This window comes from Muscardinus avellanarius, assembly GCF_963383645.1.
Source record: "Muscardinus avellanarius genome assembly, chromosome: 16".
NCBI lineage: Eukaryota > Metazoa > Chordata > Mammalia > Rodentia > Gliridae > Muscardinus > Muscardinus avellanarius.
In genome coordinates this window covers 50,367,900-50,387,836 of record NC_137802.1, presented here as the reverse complement: position 1 = coordinate 50,387,836, position 19,937 = coordinate 50,367,900, and the positions used below count along the sequence as shown (strand labels likewise).

Below are 19,937 nucleotides of genomic sequence, written 5' to 3'. Positions count from 1 at the left end.
TCCCACGAGCATTTAATAACACCCAGGTGAACCTAAAGCAAATACCTTCTGCTGGGCTCTCTAGTTGACTAGCCTCCGCATCCTTCCACATCAGAACCAGGAGGAGGAAATATCCTGCCACGTGGGACCACAGTCAGAGTCCTTAGCTTACGGTACAACTCACAGTAGCCAAGTTAGGGAGCCAGCCTAGGAGTCTGTCAACAGATAAATGGATAGAGGGCATGTGGTATATGTACACAGCAGTTTCACACGGCCGCAAAGGAGAACGAAATTATGTCATTTGCAGAAATGGATGGAACTGGAGAACATAATGTGAGATCAGCCAGACTCAGAAAATCGGGGATCACCTTGTTATTTCCCATATGTGGAAGCTAGAGAGAAAAAGGAGAAGAAGAGGGACCTTCTGAAAATAGAAGAGGGGCAAGCGGAATAGAGGAGGGGGACTGAGGGAGGGGAGGGGAGGGAGGGGGCGGGGAGGCGCGGAGAAGGAAGCAGACCAAATAGTGTTGTGTGCGCACAGGAATGCATCCCTGGGAACCTCGCTATTACAAACTGTTATGATACACCAATAAAAGATTTTTAAATAAAAATAAAATGTAGCTTACATTTGGAGGACAATTCCATCATTTCTTACAAAACTAAACATACTCAGCATATGATCCCACAGTTGCTGGATCCTTACTCTTTTATCCAAAGGCTTTGAAAACATATGTGTGCACAGTTTTTTTTTTATACTTTTATTGGCACATTATAATAACCCATCATAGTGAGATTCAAAATAGTACAAACATACAATCATATATCACTTGAAGTATTATTCCCCTCAGCATCCCACCCCTCTTCCCCTATACAGACACACAATGAAATTTTACTCAGCTGCAAAAAAAAAAAAAAAAAAACAGGTCTGTATGGTAGCTTTATTTCTTAATTGCCAAAACTTGGAAGCAATCGAGATCTCCTTCAGTGGATGTGTGGATACACTTTGGTAGATCCAACAGTGGGATATTATTCAGTGCTAAAAAGAAGTCATGAAATTGGCCACAAAAAAAAAAAGAGAGAGGAAACTCAAATGTACATTACTAAGTGAAAGAAGGCAATCTAAAAAGGCTTCATAGCTGGGCATGGTGGCCCACACCTGTAATCCCAGTACTTGGGAGGCTGTGACAGGAAAATCACAGGTTAGCAGCCAGCCAGCCTCAGCAGTTTAGCTAGGCCCTCTGCAACCTAGGGAGACCTTGTTTCAAAATAAAAAAAAAATGATACAGAGCTGGGGGTATATCTCAGTTGTAGAATGTCCCTGGGCTTAATCCCCAGTACCACAAAAATAAATAAATAAAAAGTCTTTATGCTGCTGAACTTGGTGGCACATGCCTATAATCCCAATACTTGGGAGGCTGAGACAGAAGGATCCCAGGTCAAAGACTGGCCTCGGCAGCTTAGTAAGACTTTCAGCAACCTAGTGAAAACCTGTTTCAAAATAAAAAGCAAAACAGGATGAGAGTGTAGCTCAGAGATAGAATGCCCCTGGATTCAATCCCCAGTACTACAAAAAAGAGAAGGCTTTGTACTATATTATTCCAACTATATGACATTCTAGAAAAGGCAGAACTATGGAAACAGTAAACAGATTCTAAGCTTGGAAACAAGAGGATTTTTAGGAAAGTAAAAATGCTCTATATGATACCATAAGGGCAGAGATACGTCATTATACAATTTGCCAAATTCATGCGATGCACAGCGCCCAGCGTGGCCCCTCGTTTTACTCTGGACTCCAGGGGATGATGACGTGTTGATGGAAGTTCACCATTAGGACAAGTGCACCTCTCCAGTGGAGACTGGTTATGGGGAGGCTACGCCTGTGCGGAGCAGGGAGTATGTGCGAAATCTCTGTCCCTTCCTCTCACTTTTCCTGTGAGCCTCAAACTGCTCTTTACAAACCACGTCTTCACCATTTGTTTTTCATTTGTAAGTCCTTAGCTCAGATTTCTTTAGTGTTTAAAATGTCTGACCACAGCCGGGCGTGGTGGCACACGCTTGTAATCCCCGCGCTTGAGAGGCTGAGACAGGAGGATCGCGCAGGTTCTAAGCCAGCCGCGCTGGCTTAAGAGACCCTGTTTCCAAATTAAAAAATATAAAATAGGTCTGGGAGTGTAGCCCGGAGGTAGAAGGGCTTCCAGGAATCCCAGTACCACCACCAAAAAAAAAAAAAAAAAGTAAAATGTCTGACCACCAACTCATCTTAATTAAGGGAATAAATTCTACCAGAATCGAGAGAATGGTCATTTCCAAGGCTTTTTCTTTTAATGTGCCTTTATTGGTGCATTGTAGTCTTGCCATCATAATGAAGGGCAGAGCGATAGGGGTGCGCATGCGCACAGCACCCTGGCTCCCTCCCCGCTCCTTCTCCTTCCCCAACATGATATTAAGATTGGCATCGACAATTTCATATATGTACATGACATCAATGTGTTTCCTTCATTAACTCGCCTCTCCTCCTCCCCTTCCCTTACTCCAGTGCGGTTTCTCCTCCTTTATCTGTGGGATCTCTTCTATCCCAATTACTCCCTGGCTTCCACCTAAGAAAGGAAACATATGACCCTTCACTTTCTGTGACTGGCTATTCCCACTTAACATAATGTTCTCTGGGTCCATCCATCTTCCCACAGATGGCATTATTTTCTTCTCCTTTGTTGCTGAGTAAAATTCCATTGCACGACTTCCAGGAAAGAGCTGGTCATAATAAGCAAGCGGCACTTACTCTGTGGTAGGCACCATTCTAAAAAATTATTTTAAGTGGGTCATGGTGGCGCAGGCTTGTCATCCCAGCATTTGAGAGGCCGAGACCGGAGGATCGTGGTTCGTGGTCAGCCTCAGCTACTTAGTGAGGCCCTGTGCAATTCAGTGAGACCCTGTTTCAAAATAAAAATAAAAAAATGGGGCTGGGGGTGTAACTCGAAGGTCAAATGCCCCTGGGTTCCATCCCCAGTACTGCAAAAAGATAAAATCATTTCGGTTTCATGACAACCCTACAGTGGAAGTACTAGGATCATGCTCACTTACAGGTAAGGAGACTGAGGCAGAGTGTGGTCAAGAAGCTTGTCCAGGCCCCACAGCTAATGTCTAGAAGTGTTTTCTTACCTGCAAAATGAAGATGGCCGTAGTATCCATCCCATAGGGTCATTGTGAGGAGTAAGGGGTTTTTAGAGCAGTGCCTAGCACAGAGTAAGCACCACTTATCAATTATCATTAATTCTTCCCAAAACAGGGGAGCCCCTTGGTGGGAGGAATTAGCACATTCGAGTCTAATTCTCAGAAAAAAGAAATAGGGCCGGGCGTGGTGGCGCACGCTTGTAATCCCCACGCTTGGGAGGCAGAGACAGGACGATCGCGCTGGTTCGGAGCCAGCCTTGCTGGTTTAAGAGACCCTGTTTCAAAATAAAAAGTATAAAATAGGTCTGGGAGTGTAGCCCAGAGGTAGAAGGGCTTCCAGGAACCCCAGTACCACCAAAAAAGAAAAAAAGAAAAAGAAAGAAAGAAATAGGAACCTAGTGACAAAACAAATCTCATTCTCATTCAAGAAAAACACCTGGCCAGGCATGGCTGCAAACACTTTTAATCCCCATGCTTGGGAGGCGGAGACAGGAGGATCACGCAGGTTTGAAGCCAGCCTCGCTGGCTTAAGAGACCCTGTTTTCAAATAAAAGAAATATATAAAATAGGTCTGGGAGTGTAGCCTGGAGATAGAAGGATTTCCAGGAGCCCTAGTACCACCAGAAAGAAAGGAAGGAAGGAAGGAAGGAAGACACCTGTCTAAACTTAGCCAACAGGAAGGTGAATTTTAATCAGCAACATACTTGAAATGAAACAAATTCATCAGGGAGAAACTGAAACATCATTAGAGTAAGAAAACGTAAGGAAAAACTTTTTTCAGATATAAGGAGACATCAACTGGCATGATGGCATATGCCTATAATCCTAGCACTTGGAAGGCTAAGGAAGAAGCATCATAGGTTCGAAGCCAACAATCCTCCTGTAATTTGGTGAGACTGTCAAAAACTTAGCAAGACCTTATTTCCAAATAAAAAATAAAAATAGGACTGGGAGTATAGCTCAGAGGTAGAATGCCCCTAGGATCAATCCTTAGCACAGTAAACAAATAAATATTAAAGAGGTGAGATATTAGCTGGGCGTGGTGGCACACACTTGTAATCCCAGCATTCGGGAGGCTGAGACAGGAGGATCGCAGTTCACAGACAGCCTCAGCTACTTAGTGAGGCCCTCTGCAACTTAGTGAGACCCTGTTTCAAAAATTTTTTAAAAAGAATAAAAAATAGGGTTGGGGGTGTAGCTCGGAGGTCAAATGCCCCTGGGTTCCACCCCGAAACCCGCAAAAATAAAATAAAATAAAATAATAAAAAGAGATGAGATATTAACCCAGTGTAAAAATTTAATTCAATTCAATTATTTTTAATATCTATGATATGCATGTTATGTAACACTCTAATGCCTAGTACAGCCTTTTTCATTTGTGTGCTGGAGATTGAACCTAGGGGCATATTTATCTCCAAACTAAATCTCAAGCCCTTTTTTTTAAATTTGTTTTTTTTATAATTTCTATAAATATTTCATAAAACTTAGGTGTTTCATTTATTTTTTTGGTCACATGTTTTATAAGAACTGAATTTTTTATGTTTTCTTTTTTTAATTTATTTTTATTGGTGCATTGTAATCATGTATCACATTGGAATACAAGACTTGAGAGGATACACAAGCACAGGATCCAGGGAGGGGGAGGGAATGGGATGGGGACTGGATGAGGGCTAATTGGATGATGTGTGCTTGTATATCCTCTCAAGCCCTTTTTTTTATTTTATTTTGAAACAGGGTATCAATAAGTTGCTGAGGGTCTCACTAAATTGCCGAGGGTGGCCTTGAACCTCTATCCCCCTGTCTCAACCTCACAAGTACAGAGATTACAAGTGTGTGCTACCACACCCAACTGCGGAATAGATTCTTAAAAAACAATATACTGCTGAATACTGGTTTCCAACCATAAATAAAATAACCACTCTCAGGGAACAAATATATAAATAGAAGTGGCCCAGAGAAATAATTAAATCTAGCCTCCACTTCCAGAAAGAACTAAATCATATTTAAGCTTCTAAAGTAAGTTTAGAGGAAGCCTATGATTAAATGAATCCAAGAGACTTGCCCTGTGAATGGCGGTAATGTTTGAGGGAGTTAAGCATGGTACCTTCCCATCCTGCTTTGATGGAAAAGTGTTCTGTGATCCACAATTCCATTTGGCTTCAGAGGCGACTCATCTCTCAAATGGTTCTAATAATATATGCTTAACTTATCTCACAAAAGATAAGTTAATTTGTATTTATAAAGTGCCGAAGATAAACAGATTATGTTAATAATACTTTACAGGCTCCTAATGCCCCTTATCTAAGAAATTCAAGCCTTATAAACTATTAACACTGACAACATACTGTTTTTCTTGTTCATGGGAAACAGGGGAAAAAGATTAAAAACTTGACCAGCCCACAACAAAATAATAAGTCTCTGAATATAAGTTGTATCTCTTAATAATGCACTGCTCTAAACATGAGCTGGTGGTCTGAATTGCAGTCTTGTAGTAATAATTTTTAATACTTGTGGTTTAATGAAAACATATTCCAGTCTTCTGAATATTCCATATCTTTTAGTGATGATAACATTGGCTATTTTTCAAAGTATCCAATAACCACAACATTAAAAAAAAAATCTCATTCAGAGAAAAATTACTGTTTCAAAACTAAGCCCTTGATCAGTTGAGCAATCAATCTGTAACTGAGAGACCTGGCCCTGTATGACGTGTCCACTTGATTACAATAATATAAATAATTAACATCTGCAAAATGTCTGTGCCCTTCAGACTGTCTTATAGACATTCATTATTAGACCTGCTCATTATTACAGTTTGATGCTATTTTCTTTTGCCTCTCAGGGGCATAAGCACAACAGGACCAGGTCACTTCCTCAGAGCATCAAGGCACGAGAGGAGGAGCCTGCTTCCCTGTGACAACCGCTCTGCTCTCTAGATACAGTAGTAGCCATGGCTCTTCCAGGTGATGATGGAAACACCCCTCTCCTTCATATATTCCACTCCCCAGACCAATATGATGTTCACATCTCAAAATAATTCATAATGCCTTAAATATCTAGGTTTGAACTAAAAGACAATAAACAATATTTTTGAGCCAGGGAAGTAAACACTTTGGAGACTCAAAAGTTGGTTGAATTGATGTTCTGCTCCTGGACCAGAAATCAAGAAATGGCAGCCTGGCGTGGTAGCGCACACTTGTAATCCCAGTACTTGGGAGGCTGAGACAGGAGGATTGCAGGTTCTCAGCCAGACTAAGCTACTTACTGAGGCCTTCTGCAACTTAGTGAGACCCTGATTCAAAAATAAAGAATAAAAATGGGGCTTAGGGTGTAGCTCAGAGGTAGAATGCCCTGGGTTCCTTCCCTGTACTGCAAAAAAAAAGAAGAAGAAGACAGAAAGAGAAAGAAAGAAAGAAAGAAAGAAAGAAAGAAAGAAAGAAAGAAAGAAAGAAAGAAAGAAAGAAAGAAAGAAAGAAAGAAAGAAAGAAAGAAAGAGGGAGAAAGAGAGGAAGGAAGGAAGGAAGGAAGGAAGGAAGGAAGGAAGGAAGGAAGGAAGGAAGGGCAGTTCAAATAATTCTCTATCAACACCACAGATTCACAAACTTCAGTGAGACTGCTAAGCTTGAGTGAGTGCAGGACTTCAGTTGTTTCTGTCTTTCAATTGTTTTAAACCCAACTCAAAAAGTCCCACAATCAAAAGATCACTAGCTCTTGAGAGTATCTGGTTTCAGTAAGAAAGAACACACTCAAAAAAGTAGGAAGAGTGGGAATACTCTGTGTATTTGTAGGACAAGAGTAGAATACATTTCTCATTTGAATGATTAATTCCCCATTCTGGGGGTGAGGAGTCTAGACTATTCCAGAGGTTAAAAAGTTGTACCCTTATACCTTTTAATAAAAGAAATTATTTTTGTGATCTAGGAGGCAGTGGCTTAGCATCACTAACACTTTGAATCCTTGTTTAGCACTACTCCACCTGGCACCTTTTTCATATATAAAAAAATATCCTTGGGGCACCTTGCCACCTACTGGACACTATTAAAAATAGTCCAGTTATAAAAAACAACAATTAGGATTCGAGTAAAATTTTATTACAGATTAGCACAGGTGATATTAAAATGACTACTGAATCCTATAAAAGTCCTACGCAGCTCCCCTTTGTGGAAGGTGGACTTTGGCTTCGCTCCTCTCTGGGAAAGGGTCGCTGGGCTGCGCTGGGCTATCGCCATGTCTTTTCGGTTTTCTAGTGAATCCAGGAGAACCTGCTCACGAGCTGGGTCGCTCAGGGTGTCTGGTGGAGGCGCTGGCTTCGTGGCTGGGAATGTGTGCGTTGGGTCGGGAGCAGGAGGCAGCTTTTCTTGTACTCTTGAGGGGGTTTCCTCCGGAGGAAGCTTTGACAATGGTGGTAGAGGGGCAGGGAGCAGCGACGGGCCTGGATTTCTTGGAAGCGAGTACCACCTTCTCTCCGGGAATGACAAGGTGACCATGCAGAACCTCAACCACCGCCTGGCCTGTTACCTGGAGCACGTGCGCTCTCTGGAAGAGGCAAACGCAGACTTGGAGCAGAAGATAGAGGGCTGGTATGAGAAATATGGGCCTGGCTGTGGCCGGGGCCTCGATCATGACTACAGTAGGTATTTCTCAGTCATTGAAGACCTAAAAAGACAGGTAAGGGATACAGATTTGCTTTTCATTTTTTATGCAGTTTTCTGGTGGCCATAACTTAAAAGAAGAGAAAACGTAAAGATGTGCCTTAAAATGTTATGGGATGTAGAATATGTGCACTCTCTATTTCCAGTGCCAATAAATATTTGTAGAATTAAATAATGAAAGAGAAATCATTTCAAAATAGAAATGTATGTGCTTTGTTGTTTTTATAGTTAACTCATATTTTTGGATGAAGGGTAATAAAAGTACCCAGGTGGCTTGTACACTCTGGACATTTATTATCTGAAGAAAATCCAGATTCCTTTAATACAGAGAAAGAAATGATGTCAGAATAGATGCTTGGTGGGTTCAGAAGATGTAAAATCTCCAGGAAATGTGGAAGGTCCTTTGACTGTTTGGTTCTTAACATTTCGCATATTCTGTCCTGTTCAGATTATTTCTCTGACTACGTGTAACGCCAGCATTGTTCTACAAAACGACAATGCTAGACTGACCGCTGATGACTTCAGAATGAAGTAGGTGGAAATGAGTTACGTATGCTAAAGTTGGATGGAAACATGTATCTTCAGCTCTCTTCCTTTTTTGTTGTGTTTTTGTTTGTTTGTTTGTTTGTTTGTTTGTTTTGGGTGCTGGGGATGGAGCCCAGGGCTTTGCATACGCTAGGCAAGTGCTTTAAGAACCAAAATGTTTTAATAATGACATACTAGAGAAATAAAGATATTAAATATGTCCTTACACAGAGAGATAGCCTAAGTTTTTAAAATCTAGTGAGATTTTATTCGACTGTTAAGCACATTGGATTACAAGAAAAATTAGCTCTGAAGAAATAACACCTCTAAAAACTGATAGTCACAAACCACCGGGTATCTCACACTATCTTAGCAGTCTGTCATTAGGAGAAGCTTCAGAAGTAGGAACAGAACACCCAATCTTTCAGCCTAGGAGAGATGTCTTGGCAAGCTGCGCTTCGCCCCTGCCCGTGATGCCAATTCTCAAGCACTTTACTAACCTTTAAGGTACGAAAATGAGCTGGCTCTGCACCAGAGCGTGGAGGCCGACACCAACAGTCTCCGCAGAGTGCTGGAGGAGCTGGCCATCAGCATGACAGACCTGGAGATCCAGTGTGAAAGCCTGAGTGAGGAGCTGACATACCTCCAGAGGAATCACGAGGAGGTAAGAAGCCTGCAGAACAGCGCTGTACAGCATCTCGAGTTCCTTCTCCACGCTCGTGGCACGTATGGATCTCAGCTGAAATCCGCCCTTGAGTCTTGACACTGTCCCCTTCCCAGGAAATGGAAGTCCTGCAAAGTGCCTCAGGAGGGAATGTCAATGTGGAGGTGAACGCAGCCCCGGGGGTGGACTTAACTGTTCTGTTGAACAACATGAGGGCTGAGTATGAGGAACTGACTGAGCAAAACCGCAAAAAAGCCGAAGACTGGTTTAATGAGAAGGTAGGACTATAGCAAATTGTACGCGAAGGGCTTATTTGGTCCGTGATCAAGCTGGTCACTAACCTCTCGGACAACTCCTCTTCAGAGCGCGTCACTGCAACAACAGATTTCGGATGATGCAGGAGCAGCCACAGCAGCCAGAAATGAGCTGACGGAAATGAAACGCAACCTGCAGACACTGGAAATAGAACTTCAGTCCCTGGCGGCTGTGGTATGTAGGAATGGCCCTTAGGTGGAACTTGTATATTAGTCCGTTTTCCATTTCTCTAACAAAATACCTGAGGCTGGATACTTGATAAAGAGAAGAGGCTTATTTCACTCACAGATTTGGAGGCTGAAAGTCTAAATAGCATGGTATCGGCTCTGACAAGTCCTCTCTGACCCCTGGCTGTGTCAGATCACCGTGGGTGGCATCGTGGAGAAAGTGCATGTAAGAGACAGGAAGACAGAGCACAGAGAGAGACTAAGCTCACACTTTTATAGCACCTCTTGCACAAGAATTGACCAGAGTTCCATGAGAATAATATTAAGTTTTTCTAAGAGCAGCGCCCTCAATGATCTAATTACTTCCCACTAGGCCCTGCCTCTTCAAAGTGCCACCATCCATATATATATATATATATATATATATATATATATATATGTATATGTATATGTATATGTATATATGTGTATATACATATTATACATATGTATATATACGTATTATATATACATATATACATGTATATGTGTGCATGTGTATATGTATGTGTATGTATATATGTACATATACACACATATATTATACAAATTATATATGTATATATACACATATATCATATAAATATATATATATATATATATATATATATATATATACTTTTATTGGTGCACTGTAGCCTCACATCATAATGTAGTTCAGAATCTTCCCATACTGGGGCCAAGATTCCAACACACAAACCCTCAGGGGACATATTCAAACCATATTCAAAGCATAGCAGTGTATGTGCTTAGGTATATGTAAACATATATATATATATAAACATTATCTAGGAGGGGCATAGCGGCTTGAGTCTGTAATCCCAGTACTTGAGAGGCTAAGATAGGAGAATCTCAAGTTCAAGGCCAGCCTCAGTAATTTAGGGAAACCCTCAGCAACTTTGCAAGACTCTGTTTCAAAATTAAAAAAAAAAAAATAAGCCAGGCATGGTGGCGCATGCTTATTCGGGAGGCTGAGACCAGAGGATCATGGTTCGCTGACAGCCTCAGCTACTTAGTGAGGCCCTCTGCAACTCAGTGAGACCTGGTTTCAAAATAAAGAATAAAAAATAGGGCAGGGGGTATAGCTCGGAGGTCAAATGCCCCTGGATTCCACCCCCAGACCCACAAAAAAAAATAAATAATAAATAAAATTAAAAGTGCTGGGGGTGTAGCTCAGAGGTAGAACAACCCTAGTTAACTAGCTCAATCCCCAATACCAAAAAAACAAAAATTATATCTATAACACTAAGTACAGTATATATTACAAGTATATATAACTAAAAATAAAAAGCAGATTAAATATCTAGAATTCCTTCTATTACCTCTGAACCAATCCTGAAACAACTTGAAAAATGACTTTTTCCATGGAAGAAAATGTTTTTTTTTTTTTTTGGCCTGTGTATGCATATGGATTAATTATTCCAAGTTACACCCCAGCTCCTTTTTTTTTTTTAAAAAACAAGGTCTCCTAGGTTGCTGAAGTCTCTCATAAGTTGTTGAGGCTGGCGTCAAACCTGAGATCCTTCTGTCTTACGATCACAAATCCTGGGATTACAAGCATGCACCAAAACACACAGCTATTTTTGATTTTCAATTCAGAACACTCACACCTTGTGCAAACATTTCTTTCTGCCTTGAGAATGCTTAAAACGTGAACATGTCGTTTTCTTTTGCTCATTCAAGCCTTACTTCATACTTCTTTCAGAAACATTCCTACGAATGCTCCTTGGCTGAGACCGAAGGAAATTATTACACTCAGCTCCAGCGAATCCAGGATCAGATCGGGGCCATGGAGGAGCAGCTGCAACAGATCCGAACAGAGATGGAGGGCCAGAAGCTGGAGCATGAGCGGATTCTCGACATCAAAATATGTTTGGAAAAAGAAATTGAGATGTATTGCGACTTACTAGATGGAGAAGAAAGGTAAATATTAACTTATAGGGGAAACCTCGCAGATATCTAGTTAGACATCCCTCTTTCTAAAAAAAAAAAAAATATATATATATATATATATATATATATATATATTACATATTTACACATATGGAAAGAATATACATATGCCAATATTGTGCTTTAGAATTTCCTACTCTGAAAAGCATATATATATATATATATATATATATATATATATACATCCTCAGTGAATGCACATGATTATATGTAAATGAAATGAAAACAGAAATTTGAAGCCAGGCATGGTGGCACACGCTTGTAATCCCAGCATTTGGGAGGCTGAAACAGGAGGATCACAGGTTTGACACCAGCTTCAACAACTTATGAGAGTCTTCAGCAATCTAGGATTGTGGTTCGCAGCCAGCCTCAGGTACTTAGCGAGGCCCTTTGCAACTCAGTGAGACTCTGTTTCAAAAATAAAGAATAAAAAATAGGGCTGGGGGTGTAACTCAGAGATAGAATGCCCCAGGGTTCCATCCCAGTACTGCAAAATAAAGAAAAGGAAATATGAAAAATCAAAGTGTTAAGTATGTAAATATTTGAAAGTATAATCATATAATAAAAGACAATTGAATATGGTGTATTTAACAATTCCAATATTCCAAACCAAGAAAAAAAGTCCTTCTGTGATTTAACGCTTAAGCACATTTTTATAATAACTCCCTCTGTTTTAATATTACTTCACTAATGACCTCATCTGCACCCTCTATTAAAGTTGAACAGTGCTGATTAAGAAAATGTAATGGAAGAGGCATCATAGTTTGTTAGCTGAGAGAGCAAAGCGGGGAAAGCCCTAGAATACAGCCTTGAGTGAGAATCATACACCAGGTGAATTGAACCTGTGGTTTAACCTCTTTGAACCACAATTTCCTCATTGTTAAAACTGTACTAACACCTAAAGCATGCTGTTGCCTGCTCTTAGGCAGAGTGTGTCACCCCGGTGCTATGTAAAATACTTGTGGCAATGACTTACACACACAGGGCACGTCATCATCAGTGGCCATTACTAAATGCTTGCCCACAGGCACAGCATGCGTAGGTGACGTCAGTAGGTGGCCTCCTCTAAGGCCAGGGTGACCCTCTACAGCCTGTTCCCATAGAACCCAACAGTGATGGCTCCCTCCTTAGAACAAATATTTGTACACCATTCATTCTTCACTGAACTCAAAGCACCTTTCATGCGATGTTACAGATCATTTTTACATGAATGTGCTTTCTTTCCAACAGCGTAAATTGCTTGTGTGTTTTAGTGCTACAGCACCTAGACCTCTCTACTACGTAGTAGGCGCTTCAAACATCTTCACTGGCCAGTTGGAAGAAAAGTCAGAATGAAAATGAACTCAAGCTGGGCGTAGTGGCGCAAGCTTGTAATCCCAGCATTTGGGAGGCTGAGACCGGGGGATCGCAGTTCGCAGACAGCTTCAGCTACTTAGTGAGGCTCTCTGCAACTCAGTGAGACCCGGTTTCAAAAGAAAGAATAAAAAATAGGGCAGGGGGTGTAGCTCGGAGGTCGAATGCCCCTGGGTTCCATCCCCAGACCCGCAAAAAAACAAACAAACAAAAAAAAAAAAAAACAAAAGAAAATGAACTCAGAGTCCACATATTGCTAGATGAAAGAGATATTATCTGGTCATGAGGACGTTTCTGGTCAGAAACACCCACTTAATCTCTTTATTTACTTTTGTCAGAGTTATGAAAAGCTTAGCGATGTCTCCTCAACATAAGAGGAATTTAAATCTTATTGGAAATCGAACTCCAAAACCTTTACTGCCAATTCATTGTTATTTATGGGCTCTCTCTTGAAAGAAAAAAATACAATAACTTACTGTTTTCTTCTCAGAAGAAGCACATCCGCATGTTATCAATCAAAAGGAGGCAGGCCTGTAAGTTCTGAAGCCAAAGGTATGGAAAGCTTTTTACTTGATGCAATGCTTTTAAACTCCCACGGTTGTGTTACATAAGCCACTTCTTTGCTGACTAAATAAAACTTGTTTCTGAGTTTAGTCCTAGTGAATGAAGAGATGAGAAGTTGTTATGACAAGTCTTGATATTTGTATTTTATATCTCAATAGAACAGACGTGGTCAAATTATAAGATTATTAGAATGAAGAATCGATCTACCAACATCTTCCTTACCTAAAACATCTTTATTTCTCATAGTTTCAATGTGTTGATAAAATGCATTACTTTCTTTATAACCACAAAAATAGAGCAAGTTGATACTTAAAAGAAGGCCATCCCTGCTCCAGGCCTAGACTTGCCCGATACTTAGGATGTTTTCAATCTCTATTCCTTTATCCTTTCAGATACCCATTGCTCTAAAAAACAGTGGCAGACCTAAGAAAGAGAGTCCCAGGTCATGCTCAACGTTGAATTCAAATCTTGATTTTCATATCTCAATTTTATGCAAATTTACAAAAAGCCAACTTTATTTTGGGGGGGTTTTTTGTTTCTTATTTTTATTTCTTCGCAGTGGAATATACTGAACCCAGGGCTTCACACATGCTAGGCAAATACTTTACCACTGAGCTATACCCCAACGCCACAAAAAACAATTTTAAAAAGCATAACTTTCAAGTTGTTACTGAAGGGGGGTCAGGGGTCTTCGGGACCAATGAAGGGGGGGGTCGGCGCAGGAAAGACCCAAGGCCAGCCGTTGGAGATAAGCAAGCAAGCAAGCAAAAGCTTTATTAAGACAGTCCAGCGCCCTTTTATATCAGGCAGCTGGGAGGAGGGACTTCCGCTCACAGCGGAAGATCGCACAAAGTACGGTGCGTTTACTGATTGGGTGGCTCATACCCCTGTGAGTGTGTTATCAGGGGACTGGTTGTTGGGCATCCCGTGGCCCCTTTGGCTGGCTATGAGGTAGTCAGCACAATCCGGAAGAGAAGCCGGAGAGGCGCCATCTTTGGCATGACTGGGCTGCTTATCCTAACAGTTACCAGTGGTAACCAAACTTTCATTTATTTTATTTTAGACTCACCAGAAGAAACGTTTGTCAAGACAGTAGTTGAAGAACTAGATCAACTTGGCAATGTCCTTTCTCTGAGAGTGCACTCAGTAGAAGAAATATCTTCTAAAATAAGCAATATTACAATGGAACAACGAATACCTTCTAAACCAGCGTGATAAGAATTCATTTCAAAAAACAAAGAAACAAAAAATCTGCCTTTGCAAAGTTCTATTGGTCAAATAATCCAATGAAATCTCTCTCTCTCTCCTTCCCCCCACCCCTCAATGTACTAGACTAGGGATTGGAGCCAGGGGTGTTCTCAGAGCTATACTCCCAGCCCTTTTTATTGTTTTGGTTTTGTTGTTTCGTTTTGAAAGAGGGCCTTGCTAGATTGCTTACAGTCTCAATATGTTACTGAGGCTGTCCTCGAACCTTCGATCTTCCTGTCTCAGTCTTCAAAACTGAGATTATAGGCATGCTCCTTCGCACCCAGCTTTCATTTCTCTTCTTAAAAATAAAAGGACCAGAATTTGGGTTTCTTCTCTCATGTTTTTTCCATTGCAATCCTTTTTAAGTGAAGGAAAAATCTTGCTCTATCTCTAGTTTTTTTTTTTTTTATGTGTGTGTGTGTGTGTTTTTTTTTTATTGAGGAGGGGGAACATTTCATTTAAAAATTCTTTTGTTTCAAGTTATTTTATATAAATCTGTTCCTTTCTAATTTCCATAGTCATTTCCATGTGACCGTACTAAGGACCAGCTAGTAAAGCAATGTGCTTAGTTCACAGTTACAGTGACCTCAGATAGTAACAAGATAAGTTGAAAAGAGCCTACATAGCCCAAATCTCGGGCCCCAAATCTTCCTGATGATCTATTAAATTATCTGATCTCTTTAGGGTCAGGCTTCGACAAATATAAGAAAGAAGGTTCTATCCATCGATCCCTAGGATTTGCTCACCCTTGCAATGCCTAGGCAATTTGTTGAATCCGAATCTGGATAGCTGTCTTTCTGCTGTGCAATATGTGCATTGCTCTGACCCTACCACAGTGATGGCTAAGTAAATTCAGAACTCCACCATCCAAGCATGAGGCAGGTTCTAAATCTTGCCGGTATCCTCCTACACACAAGATTATGCCTGACATCCTTACCTAACTGTTATGGGAGGTTCCGCTGGGGCTGGAGAGCAGACATTTTTTTAAGAGAAAGAAGTTGTTCCTTCCTGTCTTCTATTTTCTCTCTAGCTTCTCTCAAGACATCACTAAAAGGTTTTATGCACCTCATATATGGAATTCAAAATGACCCATTAATGAAGAAACAGATGACCTTTGTCGTCCTGCAGATGGCTGATCTCACTTAGCGTAATATTCTCTAGTTTCATCCATTTTCCTGAAAATGGCATAGTTTTGTTCTTCCGGATAGCTGAGTGACTTTCTATTGTGTGTAGAAACCACATTTTTCTTTATCCATTCATCTGACAATGGACTTCAGATAAATGAGGAGACCAACAGAATGGTAGAAAGGCATTGCAGAGAGAGATGGGGAGAGACGAAAGAAAAGTTGATGAAGGGAACAATTCAAATTATGCTATGCTATCCATATATGAAGGTATCACTACCAATATCGCTAGTATATGGATAGGGATAGGGATAGGGATAAGGATAGGGATGAGGAGGGGAGAGGGTTGGTATCCAGAGGTAAATGCACGAAGTGTTTCATGTGTTTCATGTGTGTCTATATCATTTGAACCTCACTACGATGTATAATTACAATGCACAAATAAAAGCTTTCTTCTGTGTGTGGGTCTGGGAATGGAACCCGGGGGCACTGGACCTCCGAGCTACATCCCCTGCCCTATTGTTTTTTTATTATTCTTTATTTTGAAACCGGGTCTCACTGAGTTGCAGAGGGCCTCACTAAGTAGCTGAGACTGTCCACGAACCGCGATCCTCTGGTCTCAGCCTCCTGAATGCTGGAATTATAAGCGTGCACCACCACGCCCAGTTCAAATAAAGCATTTTTAAAGAGGTTTTTTACTTAAAGTGGAATGAGACTGGGAGCTCTGCAATAACCTGGATTTCCAAATTGCACAACAAGACATCACTAAAAGGTTTTAATCACCTGATATATAGAATTCAAAATGGCCCATTAATGAAGAAATACGTCATCTCAGGGTGCTGGGCCCTCTGAGATTGCATCTCCAAGTCTCAATCGCCATTATTTCCAGCTCCCATATAAGGTAGTTGACCTGAACCTGAAGACAATTTCTTAAGATGTAGAGATAGCTGAACGTTACCTTTGCAGAGTGTGTGTGTGTGTGTGTGTGTGTGTGTGTGTGTACATGTGTGGTGAATAGGCCCCAACCATGATTATCAAAGCTGTAAGTCCAATAGTGTGGAACTGGATTGAGTCAGGTTAGAAGTGCTTTTGAGCCGGGCGTGTTGGCGCACACTTGTAATCCCAGCATTCGGGAGGCTGAGACTGGAGGATCGCAGTTCGCGGACAGCCTCAGCTACTTAGTGAGGCCCTCTGCAACTCAGTGAGACCTGGTTTCAAACTAAAGAATAAAAAATAGGACTGGGGTGCAGCTCAGAGGTATGCGCTGGGTTCTATCCCCAGTACCGCAAAAAAAAAAAAAAAAAAAAAAAAAGTGCTTTTGATTGCAGAACAATAGTGACAACACCTACATTCATTAACTGTGCTTGAACTTACTTTGCATGTGTTCACCAATTTAAACTTCAAAAACGTTCCTGAGCTAGGTGTTTTATCTTTATATGTGAAGAAGTAGATATTCGAAGAGATAAAGGAATTTCCCTAGGGCTACACAGCTGGTGTGTGGTGGGACTTAGATGCAAATTCAGATCTCCTTCTCCTCTGTCCTGACCAGAGTACCACTGCACAAAACAAAGTCAGCATAGGATTCTCTCTCGGAAGCACACTCTGTTTTCACACTTAGATTCCACTGCCACCAAAGGGGGACTACAATCAGGCATATTTTTGTGAGTATAGTCATTCATGACCCAACCAGGAAAACAGCTTCTCTGCTTCTCATATACTTTGCCTGTACTCTGTCCATACTCTTTCCCTCTTTTGCAGTTACCCACCTCCAGCTCCCCTTCCTGCACTTCCCTTCTCGGGCCTCATATCAATTAAGTCCTGGTAACCAGATCCCCCCTCCGCTTACTTAGGCTACAGTCTCCTTCATTACACTTCGTTGCTGTCTTTCTCACTACTCGGGTCACACTGAGGCTCTATCTCCCAGAAAGCGGAGGGTTAGAGCCACACGCTCACTCTCAAAGTCCTTGGCTAACTTACCATCTTGCAAACACAGCGTTGACCCTCTTTCTCTTGTCACCACCAAAAATAATCACTTGTGCTTGTTCCCAGGAAAATTTCTTTTCTCTGCCGGGCGTGGTGGCGCACGCTTGTAATCCCCGCGCTTGGGAGGCGGAGACAGGAGGATCGCACAGGTTCGAAGCCAGCCTCAGCTACTTAGTGAGGCTCTCAGCAACATGGCGAGACTCTGTTTCCAAATAAAGTACAAAATAGCTCTGGGAGTATAGTCCAGAGGTAGAAAAGGCCCTGGGTTCCACCCTCAGTGCCACACAAAAATTTTCTTTTCTCTCCAAGAACCATCTAACTTCTGCCTTTCGGTGTTCATTTCTTTCCTGCTTAAACTGATGAACTTGCCTAAGTAATCTAAGTAATCTACTTCACAAGACAGATTTATAGTTAATATAACTATAAAGTATGACTCTAACTTGCACGCTTTTGACAAGCAGTCATACCACTTGAAATGAAAGCTAGGATGCTTACTCTTCAGTGTTTCTGAAAAGTCACTGTTTGGAAAGCTAAAATAGAGAAAATCCGCAACGAACATGTGACAAATCTCAAAACTGTTATTGGACATCCTTAAGTGAACTACCAATTGTGAAACTAAAGACAAAACAAAAAAAGAAATGCATAATAAGTGAATCATAGGAAAGCCACAATGCAACAAAGAAAAGACCTTAAGAAACAGCTTATGGGGAAAAAACTATTCCCTTCAAATGAGTGACAGTGAAATCGAAGATCAACTTCTCAACAGCAGAAATGGAAGCCAGAAGAGAGTAGAATTAAATCTTCAGTGTACTTTCAATATACTGAGAAAAGATTATAAAAAAGTATTCAACCACATTCCTAACTAGAAACAGAAATTTAAACCACATGAGATGCCATTTCACACCTTTTGGACTCACAACATTATTTTTTTTAATTTTTTTTTTTTTGTGTGTGTGTGTGTATGTGTGTTTTACTGGGGATTCAACCTAAGGACATTCTACCTCTGAGTGCACTCCCAGTTCTAGTTTATTCTTTTATTTTGAAACAGGGTCTCACTAAACTAACAGGGCCATGAATCTATGATCCTCCTGTCTCAGTCTCCCAAGTACTTGGACTGTAAGAGTGCACCACCATGCCTGTCTCTGGAAAAACTTTAAGAATATTTTATATAAATTATGCATTCTAGAGCCGGGCGTGGTGGTGCACGCTTGTTTTTCCTGCGCTTGGGAGGTGGAGACAGGAGGATCGCGCAGGTTCGAAGCCAGCCGCGCTGGCTTAAGAGAACCTGTTTCCAAATAAAAACATAAAATAGGTCTGGGAGTGTAGCCCAGAGGTAGAAGGGCTTCCAGGAACCCCAGTACCACCAAAAAAAAAAAAATTGTCAAATCACAAAGTAAGACAGCAAAATAGGGGAAAAAATAACAAAGGACCTATTATAAAACAGCAAATGGCAGTAGTAAGTCCTCACCTATCAATAATTATATGTAAATAGATTAAATTCTTTAATCAAAAGATATAAAGTAACTGACTATATTTTCAAAAATAAGATTCAAACCAAATGCTTCCTATAAGAGACTCATTTCAGCTTTAAGGATACATATAGACTAAAGCAAAGGAATGGAAAAATTATATTCTATATTCTATACAAACAGAACAGAAAAGGGTAAGGAAAGCTATACTTATATCAGATGAAACAGACTTTAAGTTAAACAAAAATGTCATCTCATTATAAAGGAGTCAGTTTCTCAAGAGAATATAACAACTGTGAATATATGTGAACCCAACAGTTAATCTCCTAGATACATAAAGTAAATATTAATAAATCTAAAAAGAGAGAAAGCAATATGATAATAATGGAAAACTTCAGTAGTCCACCTTCAACAATGGGTAGATTACACAGAAAGTCAATAAGGAAATAATCAGGTTTAATCTATACTTTAGATCAAATGGGCCTAACAGACATATGTAAAGCATAACAACAAAAGCAGAATACACTTTCTTCTCAAGCACACAAAAAAACAGTCTTCAGGATTGGCAATATGTGAGGGCACAAAACAAGCCTCAACAAATTTAAGAAGATTGCAGTGATATCAAGTATCATTGATAACATGATTCCTTGACCACGATGATATGAAACTAGAAGTCGATCATGGGGAACTTTGGAAAATTCACAAGCAAATGAAAATTAAACATGAGTCTG

At 40.6% G+C, this 19,937-nt stretch overlaps 1 protein-coding gene across 1 annotated transcript; it reads left to right on the top strand.

Annotated features, from left to right (window-relative positions):
• Positions 1-7,377: 7,377 nt before the first annotated feature.
• On the top strand, positions 7,378-17,579 carry LOC308275702 (keratin, type I cytoskeletal 26-like; the record flags this gene model as incomplete). The annotated part of the gene is made up of 9 exons (XM_080714055.1): positions 7,378-7,818; positions 8,251-8,333; positions 8,835-8,991; positions 9,108-9,269; positions 9,355-9,480; positions 11,218-11,435; positions 13,309-13,370; positions 14,446-14,593; positions 17,513-17,579. 9 exons carry the CDS (start codon positions 7,378-7,380, stop codon positions 17,577-17,579), a joined length of 1,464 nt encoding a protein of 487 aa, XP_080570181.1.
• Positions 17,580-19,937: the final 2,358 nt, after the last annotated feature.